At 42.6% G+C, this 20,710-nt stretch overlaps 3 protein-coding genes across 5 annotated transcripts; 1 reads left to right on the top strand and 2 right to left on the bottom strand.

The window, feature by feature from the left end:
* Positions 1 to 292: 292 nt before the first annotated feature.
* LOC114438298 (ATP-dependent 6-phosphofructokinase, muscle type-like) lies at positions 293 to 7,141 on the bottom strand. Its single transcript, XM_028409521.1, has 22 exons — positions 6,954 to 7,141; positions 5,962 to 6,035; positions 5,810 to 5,887; positions 4,869 to 5,058; positions 4,507 to 4,672; positions 4,296 to 4,340; positions 4,073 to 4,181; positions 3,901 to 3,996; positions 3,734 to 3,826; positions 3,496 to 3,621; positions 3,343 to 3,407; positions 3,188 to 3,251; positions 2,947 to 3,093; positions 2,743 to 2,813; positions 2,581 to 2,668; positions 2,337 to 2,489; positions 2,100 to 2,264; positions 1,731 to 1,792; positions 1,493 to 1,604; positions 1,300 to 1,399; positions 1,062 to 1,167; positions 293 to 976 (listed from the first exon to the last, which is right to left on the bottom strand). The coding sequence occupies exons 1-22, from the start codon at positions 7,042 to 7,044 to the stop codon at positions 835 to 837; spliced, it is 2,343 nt and encodes a 780-aa protein (XP_028265322.1). The 5' UTR covers positions 7,045 to 7,141; the 3' UTR covers positions 293 to 834.
* An 811-nt stretch (positions 7,142 to 7,952) lies between these two features.
* troap (trophinin associated protein) lies at positions 7,953 to 13,847 on the bottom strand. 3 transcript variants are annotated; one of them, XM_028409523.1, is made up of 20 exons: positions 13,700 to 13,847; positions 13,230 to 13,325; positions 12,204 to 12,423; positions 11,914 to 12,112; positions 11,662 to 11,714; positions 11,404 to 11,464; positions 11,036 to 11,181; positions 10,876 to 10,930; positions 10,722 to 10,792; positions 10,521 to 10,626; positions 10,213 to 10,331; positions 10,031 to 10,079; positions 9,615 to 9,751; positions 9,395 to 9,449; positions 9,240 to 9,322; positions 9,056 to 9,139; positions 8,840 to 8,947; positions 8,472 to 8,760; positions 8,199 to 8,401; positions 7,953 to 8,087 (listed from the first exon to the last, which is right to left on the bottom strand). In XM_028409523.1, the coding sequence occupies exons 2-20, from the start codon at positions 13,277 to 13,279 to the stop codon at positions 8,028 to 8,030; spliced, it is 2,148 nt and encodes a 715-aa protein (XP_028265324.1). In that variant the 5' UTR covers positions 13,280 to 13,325; positions 13,700 to 13,847; the 3' UTR covers positions 7,953 to 8,027. The 3 variants fall into 3 exon arrangements, with proteins under 3 accessions (XP_028265324.1, XP_028265326.1, XP_028265323.1); XM_028409525.1 differs by having other exon boundaries at positions 9,615 to 9,721; positions 10,521 to 10,629; XM_028409522.1 differs by having other exon boundaries at positions 10,521 to 10,629.
* Positions 13,848 to 14,620: 773 nt separating this feature from the next.
* Positions 14,621 to 20,710, top strand: LOC114439050 (differentially expressed in FDCP 6 homolog). The gene is made up of 11 exons (XM_028410773.1): positions 14,621 to 14,803; positions 16,204 to 16,344; positions 16,425 to 16,610; positions 17,345 to 17,572; positions 17,662 to 17,808; positions 18,302 to 18,410; positions 18,493 to 18,791; positions 18,877 to 19,043; positions 19,293 to 19,491; positions 19,757 to 19,847; positions 20,023 to 20,710. Exons 1-11 carry the CDS (start codon positions 14,708 to 14,710, stop codon positions 20,217 to 20,219), a joined length of 1,860 nt encoding a protein of 619 aa, XP_028266574.1. The 5' UTR covers positions 14,621 to 14,707; the 3' UTR covers positions 20,220 to 20,710.

Genomic DNA, 20,710 nt, shown 5'->3' on the forward strand with positions numbered 1-20,710 from the left:
ATTTATCATTTGTATATTTTTGTTATTGTATTTAAAGGGTGACTATATACTACTATTTTACTCAAATATTTTACAGTAACCTTTATATACAGCATATAACACAATATCTATAATTATGAAATAATCATAAAAGGCCTAACAGTTATGTAAATCACTCATTTTAAAAACATACACACACATACACTGAATGTGTGAATTGTGTGTGACCTGCACTGTGGCAACAAAAAGCAGGAACAGTGATGTGATCAGTCTTTTGAGATGTAATCAAGAACAGATGATAAGCCAGTGAAAATGCTTTGATTAACCCAGAAAGCTTCTTTAATAAGACCAGTTATACTGGCACATAGCTACATCTCAGTGGATCAGCCTCATGTTTTCACCTAATCACATTCAAAAAAAGGAAACTTCTTAATTTCTTTACTAAGCTTTAAATAGAGATCAGCAGAATACAGCTGCAGTTTTAGCTCTGAACATCAATAAACGCATAAAAATACACTTGATGCACTGATTAATGCTGTCTGATCTGATCTGCTTATTTTTTTTTTACCAATGTCAACAGTTCTAAACATGTCATAAATCAGAAACACTGTTTCCAAATCAATAGTATCCATTAGCATGTCAGGGGGCAAAGTCAGTAAGTGTTTTTAGGAGAACTCCGCTGCTCCATGATTCACTAATAATCCAGCATTTTTTAGAACAGAACGTTAATCATTTTCTTGACATATTGTGTTCTGTAGAATAATGATCGGAGAGCTACAACACACTGAAATCAGGAAGCAAAAGCAGCTTGATAATTGGAACATGTCCTTGCCCCACAGTGAGCTCAAGCTGAATCTACTTCCCAAGAGGACTCCTCTTCTTGATCACATGCTCCATGTCGGTGTGTTCAGATGTGTCCAGTTTGATGTTGTACTTGGCCAGGATCTTCATGATGGGCCTGATTTTCAGCCACCACTGTGACTTAGGGATGCGGTGCCTGCAGCAGACAGAGGAGGGATTCATCATCACTCTTTGTTTTACTGTGTTTGTACAGCATGTCACATAGACAATAGGCATCTTACTCAAAATCTGTGTCTTCCTTTAGGTCAGCCAGAGGTTGGAAGGTGAGTGCCCTCTTCCTCATTCCCAGCACACAGGCGGAGTCTGGTGTGTTTGCAAAGATACGACCTACAAACCAACAAAGGGGATTGGTCAACCAAGTGTGGTGTGAATTCTGACTTCTTTTGTTCTTTAAGGCTAATGTTTTATAATTGATAAGCTACTAAAATGTGCTGCAGACTTTGTTTTTGGGTCACACACCGTGTCTATAACACTCCTTCAGTTTCTCAGTTAGCCACAGAACAGACTTGGCTCCCATCTTTGTGCCAAAGTTTCTGTCAAAGGGTGTTGGAGTGCCTCCCTGCAGTCAGTGAGAGAACAAAAGGCCAAAGAATGCAGAAAATCAGTTACACTATCACTGAGATTCTTTTGACGCCTCCCAACAGGAACACACCTGCTGCATGTGTCCGAGGACATTCTTTCGGCAGTCAAAGATGCCTTTGCCTTCCTCTGAGTACAGGTTGAAGATGAAATCAGTGGTGTAGTTGGCGTTGCAGTTCTCATTCCTGTTAAAGAGTGAACAATGGTGTTATCGGTGCAATTATTGCTCCACTTTAGCAAACACATGTCCACACATCATATATTCAGACTCTTGTAGTACAGATCTGTTATGACCCTTAAAGTGAACCTACCTGAGGATCAAACCTCTTTTCACTGTTGTCTTCATCTTCTCCACAAGATGCCCTACATTTGTCTGTGGGTCAAATTCACAGGTCATATATTCAGAAGAATCATCACTGCACAGCCTGCAGAAACTGATAAAGCTCAAAACCCAAACCAGTCTTTCTTTTAAGGGAAATTATACATAGATATAAACACTAAGAGAACATTGTCTGTATAAATCAATAAAAAGGTCACAAGACCAAAACTGCATTTAGACAGCAAATCCAGTATATCTGTGTGCCACGCTCTGGACTGGGCTCACAGAGTCACTGAACTGGTGTGCACAATGTTATGTGATCACAGAACTGGTCTTCTGTTCTCCACGCACTGCAGCTCACCTCCAGGTCTTTAATACTGATTTTTTCCTCAAATATGTAGGCAGCATCGGCCCCAGCAGCCAGGCCGGCCATGGTGGCTAAGTAGCCGCAGTATCCACCCATAGTCTCAACAATGAACACACGGCGCTTGGTCCCCGCTGCAGACTGCTTGATTCTGTCACAGGTCTACAGAGAATCAAACCACAGAGGTATTCAGCTGTTTGCGATGTGTGTGTGTTGTGCTCTTAAGTCACTGACTGAGGTGATGGTGTTGAGGGCAGTGTCAGCGCCGATGCTGAAGTCAGAGCCGGGGACGTTGTTGGAGACGGTGGCGGGGATCACCACCATGGGAATGCACATCTCCTCATACTTCTCTCTGGCCTGCACCAGCTCCAGGCCTCCAACATAGGCCTGTGGCAGGCAAGGAAGATGAATAAGGATTCATGTGCATTAACAAATTTCAAAGCGTTCTGATTTTGAAGAATAAAGAAATACACCTTACTTCAAATCCACCAATGATAACCAAAGCATGGATGTTGTACTTGGCAATGTTCTGGCTGATCTCCTCTAAAAATTTGCCTGGAAGAGTTCTTTAGAAAAAGCCAAGAAGAATTAAACAGTGAAAATGTTTGTTGACATGAACAGAATAGTAATGGTGTGTTACCTCTTGGTGCCCAACACTGAACCTCCTTTTCCAGTCCAGCCGCTTACTGAGGTCCAGTTGATGGGCTCAATCTGCAGAATAAAAAGAATCCTAACATTAAAGTCTTTAAAGTTTTTGTAGTTAGACACACATTTTTAAAAGCTCTCATGTGTTTGTCTCTTTTACAAATGGAGATTTGGAAGAAAGATGGACATGTACTGTTACCTGTCCGTGAGCCAGACCATCAAAGCCATCATGGACAGCTAACATGTTGTGACCCTGGATGATTGCCATTCTGACTGCTGAACGCACCGCAGCATTCATGCCAGCACAGGGAGCTCCGACGTTCATAATGGCCACATTGATGTTGCTCTGCCCATTGACACAGAGGAGGCAGGTGGAGGTTAGCAAGCTGTGGTGCAAAATATTTACTTCTGATTAAATCCCAGATTAGTCTGATGCTCACCTTAACATCTGGCGGATTTATGTGAGCCAGCAGCTTGTATGTGTTCCAGTTGTTCTCAAAACTCCTGCAAAGAAATCAAGGTGAGAAAATTGAACTAATAGATAACTTAATATTACAGTGTTTGCAGGTGGATCAACTGATGCTTTGTTACATACTTTCCTCTTAGTTTGATGGCATCCTCAAATCTGCCCTGAGCCATGGCAGCAGTCACATCTTTGGTCTGTCAGAGCGTGTGAAGGAAAAAGATGAAGTCAAAACAAGTCTAGTAAAACACTGTGTGTGTAATCTGGTGTCTTCTTGCTGCGTACCACTTGCACACATTCCATGAGCGGCAGTCTGACAGCCTGGTTTCCAGACAGGCTGACCACACAGGCAGGAGTGTCTGGAGTGGCCTCCAGCAACGCCATCACAGCCTCCACGCCCATCCTGCTGCCCTGGATCACACACACACACACACACACACACACACACACACACACACACACACTTCAGATCAGCAGGTGGGTGTATGAGTAGAAGCACACAATGTCTCACTGAGCTACTTACCAGAATTCTGTCAAAGGCCGAGGGAGTTCCTCCTCTCTGCACATGTCCAAGAACAGTGGTGCGGGTATCAAAGCCCAGCCTGTCAGTCACCAGCTGGAGACAAAGAAGTTCACCTGTTTGTTTGGAACCTGCACTTCACCGTGTTGACAATAGATGGAAGGACTTGCCTTTTTGATGAGGTCAGATGTAATTGGATTGCCGTCTCTGGAAATCGCACCCTCTGCCACAATGAGCACGTTTAAACGAGAACCTCGGGCTCTTTGCTAAGAACAAAAAAGTATTGGAAATGTGATACAGAAAATTGTAGATATCCCCATCTTTAACTAAGGACATACTTACATCTGTTAGCCTCCGGCACAGGTGGTTCTCCCAGCCCTCATCTGGGGGCATCTCAGGAATGAACACCCAGTCAGCACCACAGGCCAGAGCTGTAACCAGAGCCAGGTACCTGCAGCCACACACACAGGCAGACAAACACACACAGGAACAGTGCTTTATTAACACTATTAATGTATGCAGGTTTCTACTAACTAGATGCACAACAACCAGACATGGTACTGACCCACAGTGTCTGCCCATCACTTCCAGTATAAATGTCCTCTGGTGGCTGTGAAGGAAGCATTTAATTAAGTTGGTCAACAAGACAGTATAGTGAGAGGACATAACCATTATTCAAGTACATCACTGCCAAAGTGTGATTCATTTCACCCTTCTGAACGAATAACATTTATCTTAATGATCATAAAGTGCGTGCAGGGAGGGTGGTGTCAAACCTCTGTGCAGTTGTAGTGATGGCATCCACCACTTCGATGATGCGGTGCAGGGCGGAGTCGGTGCCGATCGTCATGTCAGTGCCGCAGAAGTCGTTGTCGATGGAGCCAACCATCCCAACAATGTTCAGGTGGGATGACTTCTTGGCTTCTTCCTGCGTGACTTTGCCTGCAGACAAAACAGGGCCAGACATTTTATCAGTACTACAGTACCACAGACACATGAGATAAGATAGTAATATGAGGTTTTCATAGCTATATTCTTTATGATTATTCTGCAGGATGACAAAGAGCCCCAAAACACAGCCAGAGACAGTAAGAAGAATCTCTAATAAATGATTCCTGCAGCTTATTTGTCTCTTTACCAGCTCGAACCAGGTCAGCCAGCAGTCCACTCCACTCTGTCCTGAACTCATTGGCTCCGGTCAGACTGCCATCACCTCCGATCACACACAGGTTGGTGATGCCCAGTTTCACCAGGTTGCAGGCGGCCTGCATACGACCCTCCCTGGATCTGAAATCCTTGCAGCGAGCACTGCCGATGACTGTGCCTCCCTAATGCAAGAGCCAGAGGAGAAGCTGCTTACAATAACTCACAACAATTCCTCAGAACTTTACCAATTCATTGATTACAGACATTTATTAATTTCAATAGCACAACGTCAAATAAACCATTCAGCCCTAACTTATATGTATATGTGGTGTAAGATCAAAGCTGCTATCCTAAACATTTGTCACAGTCTGTGCCCGCTCGTTTTTCCATCTCACACACTCTTTATGAGTATTATTGTGTCATGTCTTCTTCCTCTGCCAGGCTTCTTAAATTAGACAACATAGATGACTGAATCATGAGCTCCACATTAATATTACATCTCCACTATCCTTCAGTCACAGGGCCGAGTCAGCCGTTTAATGCCATCACTTAAAAATCAGCTTCTCGTGTTACCAGAGCTTCAGAGACCTGGAAGAAGCTCTTGAATATGTTGACTATGTGCCTTAATGCTTAAAGGGTCAGTATGCCTAACATGTGACACAACAGATCCATCAGCTCATCTCCAGTCGTGCTTGGCTTAGAAGATAGTTTAACTTACATTTGCATTTGCACTATGGTTAAGCTTTGAAAGGATTGCATTACAATCAATCTTCTTACAAAACCTCTCTCCTGATCACTCATATCAATGGTTGATAATGCACCTTCTGCCCTAGGGTGTGGTTTCCATAATTATACAAATACTGGTAATACTGACACTAATAATGGCTACTGGCAACTAGTTATACTGTGTTTATTGGGCTGCACATCACTCACCAGTTGAAGCATCATGGACACACTCTCCCATGTGGCAGGGCGGATGTTTTCGCCTCCATCCACCAGGCCCTGGTAGCCCTGTAGCACACACACACACACCATGGTGAGATGCAGTTGTGACACAGGGTTGAGATGATGAGACATGTTCGTACCTCATGAACAAAGTAGACTTTGGCTCCAGTGTAAAGACCGACTCTGACTGTGGCTCTCACAGCAGCGTTCATACCTGTAGCACACAAACATGATCTGTGACAGCTTCATATACACACAATACAACTCTGACTCCCTTCTGTCAGATATGAGTGAAAGACCTCCCTGTTCCACGTCAACCTCTAAGTGACTCGACTTGCTCATTGGCAACAGATGAGACATAAATAGTTGGACGTGGTAAAGAGCGCGAGCTGGATTTAGGCGGTCTGTGTGTCTTGTGTACCATCTTGCCACTGGATGTCCAGTACACTAAAGGCCACTGTGAGAGCCTGTGTTGTAGCAGGATGGCATGTTGCAGCTCTTGTTTCAGCAGACAGCAGCTGGGGATTGGGGGCGTCTCTCTCCTCCATACCACAAAAAGGTCACTGCCACTAAAATTAGCCCCAAAGATGTAAAATAAGGGAACACACAAGGGTGGACAAAAGGCAGATAAAGCTTCAACACAAAGGGCTAGAGGAGGATGTGGAGAGGAAGTCTGCACACAATAAGAAAATAAGTTTAGTTTCAAGCAGTTTTGCCTATACAATCTTAACTTTAAAGTCAGTTAAAAAGCAACGTTTTGTTTGAATTTGGTTGGATTCTGCAGCACAGAGGTTATCATCCAACTTCAATATCATTTATCACTGATGGTGACTGGATCCTGCATCATCATGCTCTTAACTTCACAGCCATCAACACCCATCAATCCTCTGACAGCTGTGCCACTCTGATGTTTTGGAAAAATGTTCCATGTCCTTCCTGTTCTTTGGCATCTTGACTTTTAAGATGTGAGACTTTAATGGCTTCCACTGAGACAGAGGGTTCCACAGGTGGTTGGGTTGTGCTCACACACACCAGCAAAGAAGATGCTTCCTCTCTCCAACAGTTCAAAATAAAGCTGTTGTTGTGCAGTATTAATGTGACAGTTAGCGGAACCTCCTCCTCCTCCGCTTACCTTGAGCGTCTCCTCCTGATGTCAGCACGGCAATGGAGCGTCCAAGCCCCATCTTAGTGGGGTCTGTGGTTGGGTGGGGATTCTTGGACATGTTTCCAGTGAAAGTGGGCTCAATGAGGAGGGAGAAAAGGGGAGAAAGATCAGAGTGCTCTTCCTTCACTCTCTGCTTCTCAGAGAAGTCACGAGTGAAGGCCCAGGCTTTATAGATTACTGTTGCTTGTCGTGTCCCCTCCCACTGACACCCCACCACCACCTGCCCACTCACACAGCCCTACTAAATATAATCAGGCCCAGCAGCCACCTGCAGTGGACAGTTACAGATTTGGAAACACAATGCACATGGCACTGTAATATGAATACTTATCACCAAGCTTGACTTTAGTTAATGAATTCCTAAAAAATCTTTTTCAGTGATTGCTCACTCAGGCTGAATGAAGCAGAACAAATATACACAGCAAGAGGGTGGATAAAATATATATTAATGTCAACCTGATATGGAAACAGAGAAGACTTGTAACTACAGTAAACTGTTCTTCAGTGGCTGAGCTTCCAAACTTCCAGGTGCACAGATGACACATCCAGCATCATAAAAGGTGTCAGAACAATATCTAAGAAACTGTATAGGCCCCTCTCACCTCAGTAAAGGTTAGTTATGAAATACACTGCAGAGACGGTATGTGAAAGACTGCTGAGGTGAAAGTTGGAAGCAAATCCTTCTGCAACTTTCTGCAACAAGTCTTTCTGTCTTGATTTTATTCCCCTATAGGAAACATAAACTGAGCTGCTGAAACTAATGTTTCTGTTAAAAGTATAAAAGTAAGTGCTGAAATAAAAAACACATGCGGTGCACCAATACCATACATACATTTATTATCGACTCTGTACATTATAAACAATTGTTTGCAGTCCATACTACAAAGTTGACTAAAAATAAAACAAACAAATAGCAAAACAAAACATTTATCTATGTTGTAAACTTTTCATAAAGCATCTATTGAACTGGCAGCAGTGTTTGCTTCATCCGTACAGCAGTGTTGGCTTTTCACAGTAAAAATACTGTGCTTGTAGTGCAAATCATCTCTTGCTGTGAGAGGAAGGACCAGACAAGGGCTCAAAGCTGATCGGAACAAACCTCTGGAAAACAAATGGAAACACAGTACATTAAAAAGCTCTGAGGTGCAGTGTGTGCGGATCAAACTAAGGTCATCAACAGGGGTGTAAATGTGAGTGGTGTACTGTACTCACAGTGGACTCTTCAAGGTGCAAAATGGAGGCCAGTGGGTTTCCACAGCGAGGCCAAGCAGAGAGCGAGCTGACAGGAGCCGGGGCAGACAGCGAGGTGTATGTGGCCACCTCTTCATCAAGAAGCAGCTCCTCCAGTGGAGGAAAACGCTTTCGCAGCATCGCCACGGCAGAAATCTGAGAGCAAGTCTTTTGAACAACTAGGTCTGAAACAAAAGAAAAATATTAGAATCACAATTCCTGTAAGACGAGTTGTGTGACACAAATGAGTTTTACCTCTCGGCAGAGGCTGAACAGAGGGGTTTTTCTGAGTCGTTAGCTCTGACTCAGAAGAGTTTTCATCATTCTTATGTAGTGATGAAAATAGGGCTTGCTGATCCTGCTGGGCTGAGCTCTCCTGCTTCTCAATGCGTCGGGCTCTGAACAGCTTTTTACCCGTTGAGAAAAAAATGACAGACTCTCTGTGCGGAGCTTGTTGGAACATCTGTCCTCCCACAAACTTCTGCTCCTCCTCCTCCTCCTTCTCATCACCATCAGTGCTCTTTGACTGCTCACAGAAGTCAGTCTGGATAAAACGCAAAGTAGTTTTACAACAATATAATTAACTTTATTAAATGTGGATTGAATGTGGTTTCACTTCTTACTGCTGAGGCTTGCACTGGGAGCTGCTCTGCTTGTGTCCCCAGATCTTGGTCTGTCACCTTTGTGCTCTGCTCGTCTTCTCTATCATCAAATAACCTCTGGACAATATCCTATCAAGAAACAGTTGAAGTTTAGAGTATGGTAAATTTATTTTTGGTAACAAGACCTAAGTGTTGCAAGCAACAGCTTTTTAAACAGATATCAGTTCCTGTTGTCACCTCTTGCTGTGGCTGAATGATACTTTTACAGCTTCCGAGTCCAGGAGTGCCATACAGTGATGCTCCTCTGGACAGAGGCCATTTCTAAAAAAAACAAAACAAAAAAAACACATTGTGAGATAAATGTGTGACTGCATGAATCACAAACGTATAGAGAATGAACACAGAATAATTGTATACCAACCATAGCAGACATGGGCTGATGTTTGGTGTTGGGGACTCTTTGTGGAGTCCATTTCTTTGATGGAGTCTCTTTCAGAGCTCCAGCTGAGGAGCAAATGGCTGCATTATATCATGATTTTTTTAAACATGCATTTGTTTTAGTTTTCTGCATTTTACCTGCTGCTTCACCAGTCACCTCTGCACGATTCTTTCTAACTGGCACTCTCTGAGCCTAAAATAGGAAGCAAGAATTTCCTTCGGGATTAATAAAGTTTTATCTTATCTTATCAACGAATTGAATGAAACTAGGTTTGCATTTCAAAATCAGTGCCATAACCTACAAAACCTACAAATTAACAGCAAGAAGGAAGTAGAAACAAATTTGTTGTGCTCATACCGAGTAGACTGAAGTGCCTCTTCCTGCTGGACAGGCTGAGCTCCGTGGTGTTGCACCCACAGCCTTCACTCCCTCATTCTGCAGAATACTTTGCAGTGCTCTGATGTCTGGAGAGAAATGCACCAACTTTAATGATCCTGAGGACAAAGAGCACACATTAAATTGAAATAGAGAATAGGTTTACTTGCACCACATAAATATTTATGAAGCAACACCCCTTTAAACTGGAATTAGCACAAATATGCATGTCTCTTTTTTAATGTTGGCAAATGATCTCTTAATCAGGACTGGTAAAAATGAATCAGTAGTAGCCAATGTCAATTGTACCCTATACCACTGAAGACAAAGGGAAGATTTTAGTGGATATTAGTGGGTTTTTTCAGTGTGAAACGACAAGTTGTTCTTATAGTGCTTACCTGTAGGGCCTTCATTTTGTTGACTCTTTTTAACAGGCACTCGCTGAGGCTGCAAATAAGATAATCAGTCACCAAATGTACAGCACACAATGAGCAAATATTTGGATTCAAAACCAACATTAACCTGTCAGGAAGTGCATTTAGAGAGACTAGAAAGACTTCCCATTATAAAACCTGCTCACCAGAGAGTCATAGGGTTTGGACTGTGGAGTTGCAGATGTCAGACTTGTGACACTTGGTGCCTTGTTCTGCAGGATACTGAGCAAAACCGCATGATCGGACAGGACATTCTCCCCTTTGTCTGAAATATATAGGAAAGCACCCCAAGACACATTGTGAACCTTTCACAAAGAGAAATACTGAGCAGATCAGGCCATCAAAGGTCTGTTGTTACAACATAATTAATAAGATGCTCTACATGGATGCAAAGGTATCGTTTCAAATTCACATGATGCAAGCCATCATGTGAAAAACACACATGGAGATGTACCTTTTGAAGTGTTGCCCTGATGCTCTGCTTGTGTCTGAGGGTCCGTCTCTGTCACATTTGTATTCTGCTTATCCTCCTTATCATCAAATAACTTCTGGACAACTTGCTGCTAAACAAAATCCAAGGTACAATTTAAATATCAGGATACATACTTTTTGTTGACATTATGCCATATTAAAAATGTAAAACATGTAAACCGACGGGCTGATGTTTGGTGCTGGTGACTCTCTGTGGAGACCATGTCTTGGATGGGGTGTCTTTCAGTGCTCCAGCTGGGGAAAACAGCTGTGTTACAATACTGTAAAAAACATTGGTATGACATTTGGTATTTAAAAACAACATTATTACATCATACCTGCTTGTCCACCAGCCACTTCTGCACAGTGCTTTCTAACTGGCACTCTCTGAGCCTGACAACAGAAACCCAGCAGTTAATGAAACCACGCTGACAACAACAGTTTAAAATTAACAACAAGAAAGAAGCAGAAGTGAGAATAAATATAATGTGCCCATACTGAGTAGACTGAAGTGCCTCTGCCCGCTCGACAGACTGAGGTTTGTGGTGTAGCACCCACAGGTGCTACAGCCTTCACTCCCTCATTCTGGAGGATACTCTGCAGCGCGCTGGTGTCTGGAGAGAAATGCACCGACTTCAACGTTTCTGTAAGAGGACAACAAAGAAGTTATCAACCTCTACCATGTCACACCTGTGTAGTTAACATGAAGCTACAGCCTGCTACCTTGGTGACACACAACACAACTGTTTTTGTACCTACTTCTGTGATTCCATTCCTAATATCAAAGTGTATTATAATATTATACTATAGAATAGAATAGAATAGAATAGAATAGAATAGAATAGAATAGAATAGAATATTCTGACCTGTGGTGGCGCCATCTTTTTGTCGATTCTTCATGACACTTGTACATGCCACTCGCTGGGACTGGAAACAAGATGAATGTTGATGAAGATTTTCAGTCATCCAGGTCATAATACGTAGAGAAGATTGCTTCAATCTTCTCTACTTAAGATGAATGTTGGATACAAAATGCAAAACATTTCATAACACTAGATATTCAAACCAAACTGACGGATGGGGTATGGACAACAAGTGGGAAAGAAGACACTACAGCCACTTACTGCTTTTTGGTGGAGAATACTGAGCACATCTGCCTGGCTGGCGTTTCCTTTGTCTGGAACATAGAAGAAATTAACCCAACAACCGTGGAGTAGTAAAAAGAAAAATACACGATTTGGTCAAAAAGACAGTAAATGTTATGTTATCCAAACAGACTTCTGTACTGAGATGAAGCTGGTTGTGTTAGTGGAAATGGATGATAGGATTGACTGTCCTGACAGACGGGATAGTTCTTCCGTACATCTTCCACATACCTTTGGCTGAGTTTCCATTGCTGGGAAACACAGCTCGAGGTTTAGCAGGTTTTACTTTGTATATGTTGTTTTCAGTACCACTTCTTGACTGTAGAACACTTAATGACTGTTGATTTTTGGAAGCCATTCCTGTGCATCTGTGCTCAAGCCGGTTAAATGGTACAGACCGTGCGGATGGTTTTCTCTTATTTGCTTTTACCTGCAGAAAAAAAATTATTAAGTATTACAATAGATAAGAGAACAGTAATCCAATTCAATAAAAACCTACAGGACGAGACAGAAGTACTTACAGCCAGAGGCTTCTCCTCCCATCTGCAGTGCGACTGACTGAAATCGGAGGGGGTCTGAAGACGAAGGGACTTTGCCATCACTGGAATTCTGCTTACACATGCCCGCAAAGAACCCTCTTTAGGATCTTTGTTCTCAATGTCCTTCTTGGAAAGGTGCGGTGCAGGTATGAGTTTCAAAGGCTTTGGATCAGGTTGCTTTTTGTTGTGTTCATTCTTCGTTCTGTGAAGACAAATGTTTTAAAAATAATAACACAAATACTGTTGACACACTGTTGTAGCATTAGGAAACCCGATAATGTAAATCAGAGGAGCCCAATATGTTGATCGCGTACCATTTAGAATATTCAGTTTTAATGTTCGTCTATGATCTATCCTAAGCCAACACTGACAACACTTCTCCTGATTGCTTGCGTCATCGCATGTTAATGTAGTAGCGTGAATGATCAAAGCCATTAATACAAGATTTTGGGCCATGACAACAAACAAGACAGACTGATGGGAGTTTAGACTCTGGACGGGGAAAGCTGAAGGTGTCGCGCAGCATGCTGTGTTTTTATGATGTCCCTTAATCATGTTGTCTATGCTTCACTTAAGCAAATTAGCCAGTTAGCGACTGTCTGTTAATATCCAGTCCATCCATTAATTATGGGCTGATCAACATTAACAAAGGAAACCATTGCTTGCTGTCAGGTAGCTGTATGAGTTAAAATACACTGTAAAAAGGGGAATGTCTATTTTTTTGCCTATTATCATCGTCCATTTACCAGCCTCTCTCTTTATTTGACGCCCACAGCCTGCTCCATGCAGTCTTGCAACTAGTCTTTTCTCTCTTGATTATTTTAACCTGTTTATATATTTGTTCCTGTACCCTATAATGGAAATCAATTATATATATATATATACAGACCTATGTTTTTTTATTAGAGTAGGTAGATCATTTTGACTTAAGTGTAAAAAGTAGCTTGCGAATAATAGCAGAAGAATGAAAAAATTTTAAGGAACTCATACTTTATGAAAAGGGCTTACCTGTGGATTTTGTTTGGACTTTGTTGGAGAAGGACTGGAGAAGAGGCCATAATGATGTAAAGAGGAGGAGGCGAGTGGTGAAAGTGAGAAGAACAACTGGAAAAGCAAGAAATGGCAAAATCAAATTATGGTTGAGCAACCAAGCATGAAACACTACACAGACAAAAAAAGTGCCTAAGAAGTTTGACAAATACATAAAAGACGACAAAAAACAAGTGTCTCTGATTTTCAACAACTATTCAAAATAATAAATTCCATATAAACTAGCATCGATTACAGTAAACAGGCAATAAAAACAACTTGCCTGATGAGCAACGCGTATACCGCAAAGCAGCTAAACACAGAAAGCAAACCAACGAACTGACATTACTAAGACGAGATAGCTCTACAGCGAGCAAAGGGTTAGCGAAGTCTGAAGTTTTTCTTGTTAGCACATGCTGAATACAGAGGTATAGACAACTGCGACATACTTTACAATTCACGGAGACTTCTGTTACTTCCACTGAATATCCAATGAAGTATTTCTGACTCAATTAATCCTAAATGTTTGGGCTTTCGTGAGTTTGGTGGAGATTTAAAGCTCCCTCGTTCAGTCCTTTCACAGTCGGCTTCCAAACTTCCGGGATTCTCAGTTTTTAAAATAAGCGCTCCCCCATTGGCCACATTAAGAAGCCGCATCAACCAATGGTTGAAGACATTTCTGTCACGGGAATGTCATCGACCAATGAGCAACAGACTTTAATAAACAGCTCCATGGAAACGACGCGAAAGTTGTTTTACCATGTGACCCTTTTTTGCCAACGGCTCCGGGCAGCGCACCTCCATCCTGTCTGCAAGAACGGAACTCTCATAGATGGACGTAAATTGTTATTATTAGTTTGATTGTTGCAAAGCAAACTAATAATAATAATAACAATAATAATAATTAATTATTATATCCATAATAGTAACAATAACGGGAACTGGAAATACAGTAGAACACAGTGCCAGCTAAAAGTAGTAAAAATCATCGAATAAATGAGATTTAGATTTTTTTTTAAAGGAAAATAATTAAAGAAAAACAAATAAAATAATTTTTATTTTCCAAAATATGAATGTAGCCTGTAACATTGTCAGTGGAAACAATTCACCGTTATTAGCTGTTTTTATTTTAAATTATAATGACGTGTTTTCCAGATATAAGCACGTATGTGTAGAGATCAGCTGAGAAGCTCATTTGATGTAAAGATCTGAACACTTCAATCACTGAAAGACAGAATCTGAACATATTGTAAATAGTCAGACCCTGCCTCTGGATCAGTGCCTGTGGACGCCCAGCAGGTGTCACTGCTGGCAGACTCGTAAAGCCTCAGGCCTGCCTGACAGTAACACAGTGTGGGTGTCTGCTTGTCACCCAGAGGCCCTGTGTCAACAGCAGAGGGAAGAAGAAGAAGAAGAGGACGTGGAGTAGGAAACCAGAATATAACACTGCAGCAGACATGGACCTGCGCTCTGAGCTGCTCAAATCCATCTGGTATGGTTTCACAGCCCTGGATCTGGAGAGGAGCGGGAAAGTGTCCAAATCTCAGCTAAAGGTGAGTGGGCTGGTCCTTGACCTGGAAGATGGAACTTAAGGAATGTTTTTTGCTTCTTTGTCTATAGACTGACTCCCTTTTTACTGTGAAAACTCATTTCACATGGGCTCGTTGAGAATATCTGAAGAGCTGAGCAAACTAAATGTCACAAATGTCTTTTTATGTAGGGTTAATTGTGATTCTGTGCTTCAGGAAATAATGGCGTACACATGTTGATACTACTTATAATCATTCATATTTCCTGTGTGATTTTTTTAAACCACATACCATCTAACAAGGAACAAATGTGTTCCTTATATTTCAAATAAAATGCATTCACTGCTGAAAGAGGGACCTCTGTCCGCCAAGAGCACGAGAGTAACAGTTTGCTCTCAGTCTCTATATGAATGGGAGCCCTCATCTCTAAGCTGCGCTCACATTGGGCCTCGATGCACCAGCTTGTAGTGCAAAGGAACCTCTGGCACTGGACCTGCCCAGAGAACAGCCTGTTGAATAGAGTGTGTTCATAACACGAGCCTGTGTATGTGAAAAAGAACATTGTTACAGTGAGAGCGAGGGCAAAGTGGAAACATGTTGGTGATCGTTGTCTCTTGCCACTGGGTTTCAACGAAGCCACTGTATTTTTTTGTATTTTTTTCAACCTCACTGTTATGTCACTCGGACTTGGTGTGGTGGCTCAATCTCAATTTCCAGCCACCTCCACGTTCCTGCAATGTGCCGCTGCCGGGATCATGGCCTCATGACTTGGCTTATCCCCCCCCCCCCCCCTCGTGTATGCAGCCCGTGTTACACTGCACTACAGGCACCATGTTCTTGACAGCCAAGCAGCTTGTATGCTGCTGTGGCCTCAAAACTGACAGATGTATCAAGCACTGGAGACTGGAGACAGGATGTGGTTATGGCTCAACACTCAGACGCAGGTTGTCTGATAACATGCATCAAGTATCTCAAGATGTTGCGCAGTCTCAGCTGAAGAAACAGAAAAATGGAGGAAAAGTGACTATAAATATAACTCAGGCATATCTGTGGCACGCTAAAAAACACGGAAACACTGCTACTTGTTACAAATTTGTGTTTATTTCATATTTTCACTTGATCACATACCTCTCTTGATTTTTTAAACATAGATTGTATATTTCAGCATGCATAAAAGCTGCTGTACAAACTGACTTGTTTTTTATACTGCAGCTGTTTTAAATGTCGCACACACGGGCACCGGATTCTTCTCTATTTTGACACACAACTCTACATGCAAACAAAATGTATTTTTAGAAAAAAAAGGATGCAGCAGAAAGTTAACACTTCACTTACTTACAGAGCTGACTGCACACTTTTTTTATTGGGATTGGTTTGCACATCAGTCCTCACATGATGTCATGTTTGATTGATTGATTTTTCAGGTATTGTCTCACAACCTGTGCACAGTTTTGTGTATCCCACATGACCCAGTGGCTCTGGAGGAGCACTTCAGAGACGATGACGATGGCCCAGTTTCAAGTCAGGGTTACATGCCGTATCTCAACAAATATATCCTGGATAAGGTGATAACCACACAGCTGTTTGCTGGTTTTTGTAGTGTAGGACTCTGTCAGAGATTTTAATCTCTGCATTCTTATTGCAGGTTGTGGAAGGCTCCTTTATTAAGGAAAATGTAGATGAGCTCTGTTGGACTCTTACAGCAAAGAAAAACTACCATCCAGACAGAAGCAGCAGCACTGTTCTGCCAGAGAAGGATGCTTTTCGGCTGTGGTGCCTTTTTAATTTTCTTTCAGAGGACAAGTACCCTTTGGTGATGGTTCCTGACGAGGTGAGTTCAACCACTTACTTATTACAATCATTACGGAACACATTCCTTCAATTTCGTTGGACTGTTTATGGTATTATTGGAAAGAAAGCAAACACTCATATTGTAAATGTGCTGTATATAAGCAAACAGAAGTCATAATTTAACGCTGCAGTGAGTGATGGCTGTTTGTAAACTTAACCACACACATATTCCAAGCTGTTTTTGACTATAATTCTAAGACTGCAGTCAGTAATCTGTGACCTAAAAATTGTGCTGGATGTTTTACAACCACTGAGCACGCTGGCTGAAACCTTTGTTTCATGCCATCATGGAACACGGTGCTCTCTTCGTGCAGCTGTGTGGGCTTGTTTCTCACTTGCAAACTCTCGTTTTGGTTTCCTGTCATGTATTTTTCACACCCGCTGCCAAGAGAAAGCCCTCAATTTCAAGGGCAGGGTCGATAGTATCATGCAACTGAGTTTAAAAAAAACATTATCCACTTATTTTGGTACTTTTCACATGCTAACCTTTGTACAAAGACATCTGCAGAGCAGTGAGTCCCATGGGGTTGTAAAAGCTGTTTGTGCAGTAGGTTTAGTCATGCCACATAAATTAAGTTACCTGCTGTTTGTTAGATGAGGACCTCTATGTGCACTAATACATCTGAAGTAAATGAATATAATAAAAATAACTTATGTGATCATATTTTCCCTCCAAGTAAAGACAGATCAAATATCGACTCTCTTCCTCTGCAGGTGGAGTACCTCCTCAAAAAGATATGCACGGCCATGAGCACTGAGTTCAACTGTGTCGAATTAGAAGACTTCTTTTCCCAAGACTCAGTGCAGCAGAGCGGCATTACTGTTTGGGTTTTTCTGGAGATGATGAACTCTGGAAAAATAACCAGAGCAATTGATAAGAGTATCACCAGCATGGCTATAGAGGAAGTATACAGGGAGATTGTAGGCGATGTCCTCAAAGAGGTAGGAAAACTGTCTGCCACCAGACATTTTTTGTTTTTGGCACGGTCTGCTTTGTGGTGACGATGGTATGTGTGTGTGGGTGCATACAGGGTTATCTGTGGAAAAAAGGTCAGCTGAGGAGAAACTGGAAGGAACGCTGGTTCACATTAAGGCCAAGCAACTTGTCCTACTACACCGGGGAGGATCGTAAAGACTGCCAGGGCAACATAGTGCTGGATGGGAACTGCTGTGTAGAGGTAAGCAGCCCAGTCCACACTGGGAGGATCTTCCACCTTTGACATACTACTCAAAATATGTTATGTTAGAATGGTTCTTAACCAAGAGATGGGACCCCCCCCCTATTTGTGTGCTGCATGAGGAGGCTGAATGCACCACAAATGGGCTGATGAATGAATAAAAAGTACAATAACATAACCCTCCTCACCCCGGGCCCTTTCCTTATAACGGCCACTTAAGGCTGACTCAAAAAAAAGAAATAGACAGATGTACAAACATTTCACTTTACAGGAGAACGAAAGCCTGGTTCAAAAACTAATTATAGGCCATTTCCCGTTCATTAAAAATAAATCAACTCACTACACAGAAAAAACATGCAGTCATTCTAAAATCAGGTTTTACTGTAGGAGGTAGATGATTCAAAATGGACAAAAACACGATTTTTACAATGAGTTCCATGTTTTTCCTCCTCACAGCTGTGTATTATTAACATAACATACTTCTTTTGAACAGGTGCTGCCAGACAGAGATGGGAAGCGCTGCATGTTTTGTCTTAAAACTCTCTCCAAGACGTATGAAATGAGCGCCTCAGACACCAAACAGAGACAGGAGTGGACAACAGGTCAGAGGAGACTCACAGTCACTCCCACTGATCTTAAAGCTTCATGCTTTATTAAATATCATAAATATCATCTTCTTCACAGCCATTCAGACGGCGATCAGGTTGGATGTGGAGGGGAAAAAGTCCCTCCACAAAGATCTGAAGCTGAAGCGGCGGGAACAGAGAGAACAGAGGGAGAAAAGACGGCAGGCCAAGGAGGAGGAGCTGCAGAGGTTGCGGGCCTTGCAGGAGGAACGGGAGCGTAAGCTGGCGGAGCTGGAGCTCCTGAAGGAGGCGCAGAAGCAGGCGCAGGTCCTCCTGGAACAGGATGAACAGAGGAGGCGCCAGCAGCATGAACAGCTGCAGCGTGCCCTGGAGGTTCAGCTCCGTGAGGCTGAGGAGGTGAGTCCGGAGGCTAGGAAGGAGAAAAAGAATCTAAAAAGTAAGATGTGTGTTTGTAAATTTCTTTATTACTGCCTGTGTCAAGGCCCGGGTCAGTATGCAGGCCGAGATGGCTCTGAAAGAAGAGGAAGCTGAGAGGCAGAGGAAGAGGATCCAGGAGCTGGAGGAGATGCAGAAGCGTCTGGAGGAGGCACTGCAACAGGAGATCAAAGCCAGGCTGGATGAGGAGGGCTTCCGCTATGCTCAAGCTAGGTACAGTGTGGCATTACAATAAATGGGGTGTAAACAGGGAATTGTTTTTGAGTGCAAAGAACAGGTATTAAACCAAGCTGCTGGACTGAGTTCATGTTGCGTTACGTTCCTGAGGAAGTTACTCTGCCAGCAGCGGAAGTTGATAAACGCTGCTGTCTAATATGGTTGCTCTCCCTCCTTCACATTCAAACTTTCAGATGCACTGATGATAACACCGCGCTGCACTTATTTATTTTCTCCGGCACTTAGGTTACTGGCTGAGGAGGAGGAGAAAATGAAAGCCCTGATGAACCTGCAGGAGGATCAGGAGGAGTACATCCTGAAGACAGAGAGGGAGAAGCAGGAGCTCAAACAGGAGATGGAGACCAAATCCCGAGCCCTGGAGGAGGCGCAGAGGCAGCTGGAGGAGGTCCGCGCCAACCGGCACAGGGTTGACCAAGATGTAGTGGTAGGTAAAAATCAATCAGCACTTACACTTACACTGAGCAACTGAAGCTTAATATGGGATCAGATAAGACCTCGGTGTTATGAAATTATTTATTTTTTGACTTCTTTTACAGTGGGTCTCGGTTTGTCTGTGTTAGTTTTAGCTTTTTTGATGCTACAGAATTTGGAAAACGACTGTATAAATGATTACATCAATCATATAGAGGGTTGTAATGACAAGGGTATAGGGAACATGTGTGTTAATGAGATGTCGTTCCTTCTCACAGGCTGCCCAGAGGAAACTTCGCCAGGCGAGCACCAACGTCAAACACTGGAACGTTCAGATGAACAGGCTGATGCGGCCCATCGGACCGGGTGGTACGTGATGTTTAGACCAGCATCAGATTAAAGTAGAAACACTTTGATCAGACATCAGCAGCATTACCATGCTAATATTGTGCATGCTGCCACACTCACGTCATTCTGCAAATAAACTTCCTGTTGCTTCTGTTGTTGAAAATCATTTAACATGTGTTATTGTTCTTGTTTTCAGAGAAGAGACCGTCATTGGGAAGCTCTTTCTCATCCTTCCAAATCCCGACACAGAGAGACCCTGGTCTGCGTCTCAGAAGGAGATCCGGATCAGAGGATCAGGACGAGGAGAGCAAAGAGAACGTTGACAACAGGGCTGCCAGTGATTTAGAGAAACGTCACTCTCACGCCTCGAATGGAGACATGGATATCCCCTAAAACCATGAATCATTCTGTCACTGTGAAGTTCTCTGACAGGAAAAGCACAAGACCATAGTCTAATGTGTCAACAACATGAAAGCAGCAGGATATCTTAAAACTGATTTTACAGTACTACCATATTGAAGTTACTTACCTCATTTACAGACAGCAGCAGTTTAAAACATTTTAAACCCAATGCTTCGACTGTGCGGGGTTGGTTCTGAACAGAAACGATACCTCAGAGCTGTGAGCAGGCTGTGACATTTCAAGAGAACATGCAAAAAGGAAGCTCACGTATTAGTTCTGTAGAAAAGACGGAGACTCATCTTTCATTTTAAATATGTAATGTTTTTAACAGTTTGGTTCAGTATTGAAGTTTACCACATTTTCACTCCTGGTAAACAGGAAGGAGAACGAGAGAGGGGGGTGGGAGAGAGCGACACTCATTGAACTTCCTGTTTCTAATGTCATTTAACAAATATTGTAAATAAAAGAGTGAGTTGACCCTG

The sequence above is a fragment of the Parambassis ranga genome, chromosome 7 (genome assembly GCF_900634625.1).
Source record: "Parambassis ranga chromosome 7, fParRan2.1, whole genome shotgun sequence".
In the NCBI taxonomy this organism is placed as follows: Eukaryota; Metazoa; Chordata; class Actinopteri; family Ambassidae; genus Parambassis; species Parambassis ranga.

Coding starts and splice junctions, on each gene's coding strand:
- LOC114439050 (XM_028410773.1), top strand. CDS start 14,708: ATGGACCTGCGCTCTGAGCTGCTCAAATCCATCTGGTATGGTTTCACA. Junction 18,792..18,876: donor AGCTCCGTGAGGCTGAGGAG/GTGAGTCCGGAG, acceptor GCCTGTGTCAAG/GCCCGGGTCAGTATGCAGGC. Junction 19,044..19,292: donor TTCCGCTATGCTCAAGCTAG/GTACAGTGTGGC, acceptor TCCGGCACTTAG/GTTACTGGCTGAGGAGGAGG.
- troap (XM_028409522.1), bottom strand. CDS start 13,279: ATGGCCTCTTCTCCAGTCCTTCTCCAACAAAGTCCAAACAAAATCCAC. Junction 9,450..9,614: donor GAGGCACTTCAGTCTACTCG/GTATGAGCACAA, acceptor TTCCTATTTTAG/GCTCAGAGAGTGCCAGTTAG. Junction 8,402..8,471: donor TGTTCAGCCTCTGCCGAGAG/GTAAAACTCATT, acceptor CTTTTGTTTCAG/ACCTAGTTGTTCAAAAGACT.
- LOC114438298 (XM_028409521.1), bottom strand. CDS start 7,044: ATGTCCAAGAATCCCCACCCAACCACAGACCCCACTAAGATGGGGCTT. Junction 6,036..6,953: donor ATCAGGAGGAGACGCTCAAG/GTAAGCGGAGGA, acceptor TGTGTGCTACAG/GTATGAACGCTGCTGTGAGA. Junction 3,252..3,342: donor GCCATCAAACTAAGAGGAAA/GTATGTAACAAA, acceptor ATTTCTTTGCAG/GAGTTTTGAGAACAACTGGA.